We start from the raw sequence: 11,083 nt of genomic DNA on the forward strand, positions 1-11,083 counted from the left end.
TAGCACTGCTTAGTAAAGGCAGGTTAAAACTGAAATAAGTTAGGAAGAAAAGAAATAAGTGCACCTTTCCATTTAGTACTGAGGCAGGAAAAAGATCTGTATATGCTTTTGAATTGGCCTCATTCCTGTATTTGACAAAATCCGGCTAGAAACAGCTGCTGACAAATAGTTACAGCTCTTCTAGAAACAAGACTAGAAGTCCTTACTCACTGAAGCAAGACTCTTCATGAAAAAAACATTATTCAACATCAGTTCTGTTGGACACTACTTGGTTACTTTAATCTCTCCTTCTTGGGGAGAATTACCATTAATTTGGCCATGTCAACTAAGATCAGCTGACTTCTGGCCCTTACCTTGGAACCCCGGCGTTCAGGCTTCACCTCTGAATTTAGCATGAAACTGACTATACCTCATAGAAGATACAGTATACCTAGGATATATTTGGGTTTTAATGATAATCTGAAACAGCTAAGCAAATCAAATGAAATTTCAAGATATGACATGGAAAGCGCTAAAGGAGCCCACACAATAGGTTATTCGGGATTTACATGGACATTTCAACTCAGCTGTATTTCGCAGCACAGCCCAGGACATATGGTGAGGATATTGATATTTTCTACCCACGTATTATGTCCAGAGTACTCTTCACCCTGAGTTCTGAGGTATGTGAGATGTTGTCTTGTAGCACTGAGCCATTGCGAAATAGTTAAACATGGCTAGTGAGATAAGAAAGGTTGTTCTTCAACATTACAAGGTTTGCTAACTTGATTGTGTGGTATCATAGAAGCAAACAGAAATTCTTGTAACAAGTCTGTCTCACTGACCTCAGTTTTAAGGGTGGCAATGAATAATTGTTCCTTTTCTCCAAATCCCCTACCAGCAAAATCAGAAAAAATGTAACTCCTTATCACTACTCTTGTTGTGTTGACACAGTGCTGCTGTGTACAAGAGATTTAAACTTGAGATGCCCAGAAAGTGCAATCAGCAAAAAAACTCATTAAGAAAACCTTTGAAAAACAGGAATAAACACAACTTGGTAAAATTCTAACCAAAATAAAGGGTAATCACATATAAGCTGGATTAAGTCCATTGCCCCAGGTAACTTCAGTTTCAAATCATTACAAAAACCACTTTGAGTTCAGCTTAGAGTATCTACAGCCACAACAACACAAGACTGGCTATGATCTTACAGCCAGAAGAAATTAGGATGCATTTCTATTAATAAGTCTTTTATTTTCATAACTGAAATAGGTAAGGAACAAACTTACGCTGCTCCGCAGAAATTTACAGCAGGGAATCCTGTTTCTACAATTTCTGACAGCCCCAATGACAACAAATGGCCTAATTTGGAGAACAGGCTTTAGTAACAGCAGTGTTGCTCAAGTGATCCCTTAATGGTATCCTAGAGTCTCAAACAGCAATTAATTTCTTCAGCAAGTTTGAGAAATATTTCTGAAAAACAACAACAGCGACTCTGCTTAAAGCAGCAGGTCTGTTCTTTACTTTCATTCCAATATTTCAACCAAGACATAATTTTTCCTTTTACTTTTGGCAAAGCAGGGTATTCCTTTTGGCAAAGGAAAAACAAACGATCAACATCTCAACAGCCAAGATATTGGAAAAGCCTTGTTAACAATTCCATATTTCAGATGAGATAGTATGTGACGGAACTCCAGTGGTGAACATACTTGATTACCATACAGTCATGCAAAGCAAAAAAGACTACACACAAAACGTGCTGATTTAGTTAGTTACTGATAAAAGTGAAATTCTGTAAACGAGTCTTTAATCTTGAATCAAGATCACTTAGGAGGAGATTTCCAAGCCTGCCACCTCAGCAACCTTAAAGTCAGCACCTGAACTTCTATGAGACAGAACATCATTTTTTAAGGACTAGTGCTGGTAAAAGTATTAGTGAAGGAGAAGCACAGGTCTGTCCAGTTTGAAAGTGGAGGGACAGGGAGCAGATTCTAGAATGAAGAAACAGGAAGACGGCCCAGCAGGAGGGACTTGGCATATTTACAGCAGAGACATTGAAGAGATGCTGTTCAACAGGCTTTTTTATCATTAGGAAATTCCTATATCTTTTAGTAGAACGCTTTTCAAAGCCAGCATGGAAAGGAAGACAATGAACTCAAAAATACCCTCAAGCACAGCAGTGTTATCGTAGAAATGACCAACTAAAGGTGAAATTCTAACCCCTCTCTTGCAGCAGACACCTTGGTTATTGTAATGCCCCCCGGAGGACACAGGTTCTGGCCGTGCCTCATCAAGCCTGTCTAGCACATAAGGTAACTGATACAGAGATGAAAGACGTACGGCTCTCCAGACATCGTGAAGACCACAGGTCATCACCAGCCCTGAACATATTGAGAAACTCTGATCTGCATACAATGTGATATACACAAGCCCGGACCAGTGTGGCACCTCGCTTCTTCAGTATGCTCCTTCTACAGTATGTACTAGAGTTGTAAATCAGTAAAACTATTTAAACAAGGCCTGAACTTAGTTCCCCACTTGAACTGTTTGTTTGCATCATAAAATACAACGATGCTTCACTTCTTAACAACTTTTTTCTCCCTGCCTAAACCGTATTCAATTAGAGGCTAAGCCCACTGTGCTATGATGAGAAGTATTTGCACCACCATACTCTGCCAGAACATCACGACTCCAAGAACTTTATCCTCTGCCGCTTAAACGAACTTAAAAACCCTTCCACATAATATACGGCACCTTCAGCGGCTTTGTGTTTAATATTTCTTCAATACATTTTCAATATATTTAACTTCCACACCCAAAAGTTAATTGACTACTGTCTTTGGGATTCGTGAAATAAAACTGAACACATTTGATGAATCGTATCTGACCAGATACAGTGGCTGAGTAATTTGGCAAAATGCCAGGAACATTCATCAGTTATATTTAATAAAAAAAGAAAAAAAAAAATCAGTCAATCCTACTTCCTACAACTACTAGTTTTATACTATAACACGTGGAAAAAAAAAATGGAGTAAACTGCTTTTCCCATTACTTTGTAGTGCATCCAGCCTTCTGGGTACCAAAAAATCAACTTCTGCATTCCTTCGACTCCTGTGTTTGCTATTCTACTCTTTCCTCTGCCTCCACCTGAACTCTTCCCAACTGCCTAGAGATCAACTGCGTCCAAAAAAATGATAATTACTCAATTAATTTTAAATTTTCAGATGGATCAAAAACAAGAAGGGAAAAATGTAGAAATCCACTTTTCTTCTAAATTTCACAGAACCCTTGAGCAGAAAAACAGGAATATCTACCTGCAGGGTTAAGAGCATATAGTTAAAACTATACAAAAAATATAAGCTAGAAACTTTCTTTTTAATGGAAGTGCAAGTTTAAGCAGAATGGTGATCGATAATCTGTGGGCGGTTTTTTTTACTCAAACTAATCATGCAGATCCCTTTCCCTTTGTACTACAGGAACACTAAACTGTAACTTGCCTTTCAAATGGAAAAATGTTTCCATCAGAACCTCCACATACCTGTAAAGTGACTAGAAGATGTTAGTCTAGTTAGTGTGTTGCAATACGCAAAGGCAAAGTGCACACGCTTCTGAACTCAGAATTTGTCAGTTAAGTGGAAATGCTAGCTTGCAAGCAAATCCATACATGAAAGAAACTTACTGATCATGTAATGCCTTTACTACAAAACAGACAAACAAAAACAAACTCTGAAAGCTAATTATTGCCACTCTCTATGGAAAGGTGGGCAGCTTGGTGTAGCTTTCGCAAGACCCTAACATTTATGTTACAGGCATACTTCTTAAAAATGGCAAAGAAATGAGGCCTCAGGAACTTAAAACACACACAAAATCAGTTTGCTTTTTTTCATTTTATGCTTCACTAATAAATATACAAGGCTGTTATCTACTTAGTTCCTGTGCTCACTACCTCCACGAAAATCAGAACGTGAATGATTTTATATTTCTGTAAACAGCCTGCGTGACAGTAATTATCTATTTGAAGGGTAATGCATCCTTTCAATACCACTTGGGCTGCTTCCCAAAGCATCTGCTGGGGGGAAAAAAAAAAAATCTCATCCAGGCATGCTCAAGCGAACAACTCCATGGTCTGCCTGGGCCAGGAGACAGCATGAGCAGACACAGGACCAGATATAGTCAGACCACCTTGTTAGTTGCCCGGGTGGACTCGGGCTCCTCTTGCTGCTGTTCAGCCACCCGTGGGCCAAAGGAAGAGGTGGCAGAGGATACGGCGTAATGAAGGGTTGCGGTCTCCTGGAAAAAAGGCGTAGAGCGAGGAAAGGCTGCAGGAAGAGAGAGGTGGAGTGACAGCAGAGGAGTAGGGAAGTAATGTTTCTTTGGACTTGCATATAGGGGCTTCGTATAAGATGCCTCGCTAATTCAAGTCAAACACATAATCAAAACTTCACAAAAAAGGGTCATTATCCATAACAAGGCAGACAAGTAGCTCATTATACAAATTTTCAGTGTGACGAAAACCAGCTTCAAGCCTTTTCTATTCACCACGCGTTACAAATGCACCTAATCACAGGGCAGTCTTAATATTAGACAACATGTCACAGGCTCATCCTGGCAAGACACACGAAAACATCAAAAATGCCAGAATAACTTTTAGCCTACCCAGTATGTGAAACTCTTATTTTTATTAAAGGTTTTCAGTTAAAAAAAAAGACAAAATTAAAATTGCTCCAGTCTACAGAAATCTGCTTGGACTGGGGCACACCCTTCTCTTTTCTGACCTGAACCAAATTGCGAAGCTTTATCCAACTCATATGTGCTGAGCCAGCATTTTCTCCACAGAAACTCTTAATTCTTCCCTTGTTTCTGCTCTCCACACAAATACTCAGACAGCCATGCACCAAACCCAGGAAAAAAAAAACAAGCACAAAAATACCCCAAAACAGTCAGTTTTAAACACAGACAGGTTCCTTGATTCAATTTGTCTTGTAACCACACAAGACATCCTCAATGCAAAGGAAAGGAGCGAGTGAGCAACGAGGCTACTCCCCAGCTCATAACACATCAAAAATTACACAGTACAAGGCCATACCAGCTCCCAAGCAGGACCGAAGCTTTCAAAGTAGAAATAAGCTTTACAGTTCATTGCATCTACTTTTTAACCCTAACTGAAGCCGCGTGTCTCACGATGAGATGCCTGTACACAGGGATTTCTAGTTCTACAGATTTATTTCATTTTCACAAAATATTTTGAAAAAAGAAGCGACAAAAGATTACGAACAAACTCCCTACTTAAGTGGCAGAAGTTTACAGAGCAGTAAAAGTGCTGTTACTCGAAGAGGACTACAGCACTCATCTTACTTCTGATCTCTGGAAGGATCCAAAATAGTAATCAAAGCCTCTCTGAAAGAAGAGGTAAGATTTTTATTTTTTTTTTTTAAACAAAACTGACTTTTTCGAGAGAAAACAATAAAGTGCTTGACCCAGATGACAGAATCTTCTAAATAAATCCATGAAAGCTGCTCGCTAATGTAATTCTGTCATTTTTAATTTCACCCCAAGTCCTTAGAAACACGAGGCGCCTCCAACACCGCATCAAAGCTGAAACAAGTTCCTTAAGACTTAGCCAAATTGTGCACGCTTTGGTGGTATTTGGGCCACACGCTATCCTAATCCTGCTCTAAAAAACAGGTTTATTGCCGAAATTCCACTGCAGTTTCTTTCATCCATATGCGGTCGACGCCCAGAAAACAAAACAAAACAAACAGAATAATAAATCGATCGTCAAACTTTATCACGAGTTAGCTGCAAGCCAAACTTCGGAAAGGCTTCAAGACCTTCATCCTTCCCCACTTCCTCCTCCGAAAGCCATCTTCCCCACCGACCAACAAACCTGCTTACCGTCTACGGCAACAAAACCCTTGAGTTGTAAAAAGAATAAAGACAAAAAGGGCGGAGGGCTCGGCAGCGCGGCCGCAAGCAGCAGGACGATGAATGAAGCGGCCAGGGGGGTGTTTTCAGGCAGCCCCCGGGGCCCCGAGCAGCCCCCGGGGCCCGGCCACGGCCCCGCCCGGCGGTGGCCGCCGGCTGGGGCGGGCGGCGAGCGGCGGCAGCAGGCCCCGTCCCCAGTGGGTGACAGGCGCCCCTCGGCCCGGCGGGAAAGGCCTCCGGGGAGGCTTCGGGGCTCCGCTCCCCGCCATCCCGGGGAAGGAGCCGGGGCAGGGCCCGCCGCGGCCGGGTCCGGGCCTCCCCGCCCCGCTACTCACCAGGATGCGCTTGAAGAGCGCGTTCTCCTTGGGCGGCAGGCTCACCGACGGCATCCTCCCCGCCGCTCCCGACGATGGCTCCGGGGAGGCGGGTGGGCGGGCGGGCTGCGTCCCGTCCCCGCTGTTCGGTCGCCGCTACCGGGAGCCTCCCTACCGAGGAGCCTGGCTACTTCTTCTTCCTCCTCCTCCTTCTTCTCCTCCTCCTCACCCACCCTCCCACGCCCGCCTGCCCTGCAAGCGCCGCGCGGCCGCCGGCCCGGCCCCTCCCGGCCGCCGGGCTGCCCCGAGCCCCGGGCGGCGGCTCACGTGGTAACCGAGCAGGCCGGAGAGAGGCGCCGCCAAAATGGCCACCGCCGACGGCTTCCCCCGCCGGGTCACGGCGGGCAACGCGCATGCGCCGCGACCCGCCGCCGGCACCGCCCTCACCCCTAGCCCCGCTGCCTCTCCCCGGCTGTACCGCACCGGGCTGCGAGCGGCGACCCGCCCCGCCCCGGCCCGCCCGCTGAGTTAGGGCCCGCCCAGGCTCCTGCGGGGCAGCGCGGCTGCTGGTGGCTCCCGGGGCGGGGGGCGCCGGTAGCGGGCGGGGAGCGGGGCGGCCCCTCCCCGCGCGGGGGGAGGCGGGCCGAGGCGACAAGATGGCGGCGGCGCTGAGGGGGGCGAAGCGCTGGCGGCTGGTGGCGGGAGGGCCGAGCCTCGGTGAGCGGCGGCGGGGGTGGAGCGGGGTCTGGGCTGGCCGCCGCTCGGGGCGGCGGGGAGGCCGTTTGGGTTTAGGCGAGCGCGAGCGCGGCGTCCTCTGCCCGCGCCCTGTGGGGGCGTCAGCGGGCCGCGGCCCTCCTGAGGCGGGCCGTGCCCTCGGCGGGGCGGGCAGGTGGGGACAGCCTGGGGCCGGGAGACTTCTGCAGGGGAGGGTGGGAGGTGGCGCAATCAAAAGATGGGGGTAGGGTATGGCCTTGGTCTAGTGGGAGGTGTCCATGCCCATGGCAGTGGGGTTGGAACTAGATGACCTTTAAGGTCCCTTCCAACCCAAACCTATGAAAAAAGCAATGTCCCATCCCGGCTCCCCTCTCCCTCAGGTCAGGGAGCATGTGTTGCAGTATATCGACAAATGGGTGAACTATAACAGTGTTATGGGGACCACTTACACATGATAAACGTGTGCGCTAGCAGCCCAGAAAGCCAACTGTGTCCTGGGCTGCATGAGGAGAAACGTGGCCGGCAGGTTGAGGGAGGTGATTCTCCCCTTCTACTCCACTCTCTGAGACCCCACCTGGAGTACTGCATCCAGTTCTGGAGCCCCTACTGCAAGAAAGACATGGATGTGCTGGAATGTGTCCAGAGAAGGGCCATGAGGATGATCAGAGGGCTGGAGCACCTCTCCTATGAGGACAGACTGAGAGAGTTGGGGTTGTTCAGTCTGGAGAAAAGAAGGCTCTGAGGAGACCTTATAGTGGCCTACCAGTATCTTAAGGGCGCCTACAAGAAAGCTGGTGAGGGACTTCTTAGGATGTTGGGTAAAGGTAGGGCTAGAGGGAATGGATTAAAACGAGAGATAGGTCAATTCAGATTGGACATTAGGAAGGAGTTCTTCACCATGAGGGTGGTGAGACACGGGAACAGGTTGCCCAGAGGGGTGGTGGAAGCCCCATCCCTGGAAGTTTTTAAGGCCAGGCTTGATGGGGCTCTGAGCAACCCGGTCTAGTGGGAGGTGTCCCTGCCCATGGCAGGGCGTTGGAACTAGATGATCTTTAAGGTCCCTTCCAACCCTAACAATTCTATGATTGTATTTGGGTGGTTTGTTGTTTTTTCGTCTTTTCCCCTGATTGTATGAGCATCAGAAACTGAGTTGATTGTCTAAACCTGAGAAACGTTAACACGTCTGTCATCTTCTGCCGTTTTAGCTTTCACTCGTTCCGCATTTGTTGCAAAGAAACGTAATTATGACCAACCAAACTGGTTTGGAGTTGGCTTGGCTTTCAGCACCAGTGCTGCCTTGTGGGCTTTTGTAAGTGTTTTCGGTTGGTTTTGTTGAACTTAACTATCCCCAAACCGTAGCGATCTGAAGGCAATGACTGCCACTTGCCTCGTCGGTTGGGGTAATGGATGGTCGTAGCAGGCACTGAGACTGAAGCATGATATATACATTAGTTACATTTTCTTAAATGTGTGTTGTGCTTTTCTTTGCAAAGATGAACAACTTACGCTCCTCTCTCTGGCAAACTTAAAACAGGCACAACAGAAGACTTAATTATTCAAGCCTGTTATTTTAAGCCTTTAACATTATTTTCCCCAATGGATCTTCAAAAAAAAAAAAAAAAAAAAAAGAAAAAGACCTAGGGATGTGCCTCAGTAATGTTGTGTTTATCAGACTACTGATGCATTCTCTTCTCATTTTTCATCTGCAGTCAATTGGTCAAGACCCCCTTTTCCAGAGCAAAATGTAGATGTAAGATGTTCCCTGTTTCAGAGAACTCACAGGCTTGATGCTGATAAAGCGGGCAGGGTGTAGTAGCTCTTGCGAAGAAATGTGCAGGATAAGCAGCACTCCCAAGATGACAACACCTTCCAGGGTGGGGCAGATTCCCTTTGGGGTTTTCCCCATTTTTGGGATGGTGGAGGATTGATTGGCGGTAGGAACCTTCCCCCCTCAATCAGCCAGCAGAAAATGTTTGAGAGAGGTGTGCGAAAAACGCCTCACTGGACAATTGATAATTTACTCTGTATTGTCCCAGTTATGTGTTGGTTTGCATTGTGATAATGGGAATTTTATGTTTGGAAGAAATCTTTTTGTTCCCTGGTTCCAGCCACACATTGTATAGCCGTTTATCATATCCTGCTATTTTATAGCTTTTCAAGCAGCATAATGAAGATGTAATGGAATATGAAAGGAGGAAACAAGAGAGACAGCATAAGTGTACAAGCTGTTCATAGTAAGTATGTACATACAGATGCTTTTGACTTAGATGAACACAAGTTCTGCAGATCTTTGGCTTTTGCTAGACCTTATTTTTTTCCTTAATACTTTGCATCTTGGCTTTTGCTGTTCTTCTAACTCATTCCCAGTTTTAAAGTGATAGGGTGACTGATCTATATTTTCATATATTCATTTCTGTGCGTATTCACTGCCAGCTTTCTGTCTAGGACATGCAAACTTTGGGAAAATAACATATCTCTAATAACGTCTATAATAAATTTAGGTTACAAAGAGAATAACTTAAAAGTGCTTTAGTGGCAAGGAGATCAAGGTCACTAAAAAATAGCTTATCTTTGCCTCTTTTTAAAATTTATTTTATTTTAACAGGTCTACAGTGGGAAACACTTTTCTAAGTTTCACTTATATATTACACATAAGAATGATATCAAGTCAGTGCCCATGGGCTTGCAAATCATATGTGGTCCTTGTCAGTGTAAAAAACCATAATTGTGTTTCTGCCAGCCAAAAATTCTAGTGGGGATTATGGCCTCAGAGCAATTAATATGCCACATGAAACAGTTGCTTAAACTAGGCACAGAAAAACTTGCAGCGCTGTGGTTATTTTTCCCCAAAATACTCCTCTCCAGCTAAAAATACAGTATTTTGTGGGATGTTTCTAATCATGTTCATTGTATCTATTTTCCTTGTTGCTGAGACTTTTTTTTCCCCCTCTTTTCTTAGGTTGATGGTACATTCATTAAGAAGTAAGGTGATCACCAGTTGACTGACATATAAGTGAGCACAGAAGTACGAAGTATCTAAATACTTACATGTTCATACATTTCATGTGCAGAATTATGAAATAAATTATAAAGTCTGGAAGAAACTTACAATGACTTTTCTTGCTGTTTGTATTTCATTCTGTGGGTCTTGAAATTGCTTTATGTGGCATTTCTGTTTTGTAGTTTTATCAACGTTATTTTCGAAAGTCTCTTTTTTTATTTTGGAAGGTATAGTACAAAATTAGACATCAATTCAGAGAAACTTCGGCAAATGTTCCAGAAGTATGCTCTTGCCCTGCCGTCATTTTCATTGCTAAATTTATAAAATAAGCGATAAGCAAATACAAGAATGGGATTTACGGGAAACCTAATAAAACTGATCTGTACAAATGCCAAAATGTGCGTTTGCTACTTCACGCATCAAAGAGGAAGCTTTCAGCTCAGTCCTGGCTGGGTAGACTTTCGAAGCGTGACCCAGTGACTTAAAGAGATGCCATAATTAAAGTTCCACATCTGCTTGCAAGCTTGATCTAGTTCCTTGAGTGCTGCTGTTCTTCAGTCCTTTGTGGTCTGGATTGGTGGGGTTTTTAGTTGTTTTTTTCTTACTAAGAGCAGAAACGAAGCTTGGTCAGAGACAACAAAACCCAGAGGTGTCCGACCTTTAAATTCTCTGTGTGTCTTTATTATTTTTCCTTGCCAGGAAGCTTGCTTTGTTCTTGGTCCTGCACACAAAATGGAAATGTATTCTCTATTGTCAGAAAAGGGAGGATGAAAGCTCAGTCTTGAATCTTGGAGGCCATTTAACTGACTCCATCCCTCCTTGCGGCTCTTACGTAGCTTCGCCCAGGCACAGTGTCATTTCTGTCTCTCAGCTCTCTGACTGGTTGTAGATGGATCCATGCCCTGCTATTCCCCAAGGATCTGCTCCTCGGAGGTGCTGCAGTGCCGGGACCATGTGGCATGTAGAGGGGGAGGGTGTGCGGTGCCGTACCCAGGGCTTTGCCTGCGCCATGGAGGGAGGCTGGCCTCAACCAGCCTTGCCCTGTCCGTGTGTCTGGAATTGTGCGCTGCCTGGAGGGTGCCTGCAGCCTCGGGGACGGGAAAGCTGCACGGCCCATGTCAGGCTCTAAGGTGAGCGCAGCCTTCTGAAC

At 45.3% G+C, this 11,083-nt stretch overlaps 2 protein-coding genes across 3 annotated transcripts in view; one reads left to right on the forward strand and one right to left on the reverse strand.

The window, feature by feature from the left end:
• NAA15 (N-alpha-acetyltransferase 15, NatA auxiliary subunit) overlaps window positions 1-6,524 on the reverse strand; it is a 39,345-nt gene extending 32,821 nt beyond the window's left edge. The window contains exon 1 of the mRNA XM_074588931.1: window positions 6,240-6,524. Coding sequence (XP_074445032.1) covers window positions 6,240-6,293 — 54 coding nt within the window. The 5' untranslated portion in view covers window positions 6,294-6,524. The remainder of the gene's footprint in view (window positions 1-6,239) is intronic.
• Window positions 6,525-6,733: 209 nt separating this feature from the next.
• On the forward strand, window positions 6,734-10,043 carry NDUFC1 (NADH:ubiquinone oxidoreductase subunit C1). Of its 2 annotated transcripts, XM_074588932.1 has the most exons (4): window positions 6,734-6,935; window positions 8,138-8,241; window positions 9,084-9,166; window positions 9,892-10,043. In XM_074588932.1, coding segments are annotated over exons 1-4 (249 nt in total). In that variant the 5' UTR covers window positions 6,734-6,874; the 3' UTR covers window positions 9,893-10,043. The 2 variants fall into 2 exon arrangements, with proteins under 2 accessions (XP_074445033.1, XP_074445034.1); XM_074588933.1 differs by lacking the exon at window positions 9,892-10,043 and having other exon boundaries at window positions 9,084-9,167.
• Window positions 10,044-11,083: the final 1,040 nt, after the last annotated feature.

The sequence above is a fragment of the Larus michahellis genome, chromosome 5 (assembly GCF_964199755.1).
Source record: "Larus michahellis chromosome 5, bLarMic1.1, whole genome shotgun sequence".
In the NCBI taxonomy this organism is placed as follows: Eukaryota; Metazoa; Chordata; class Aves; order Charadriiformes; family Laridae; genus Larus; species Larus michahellis.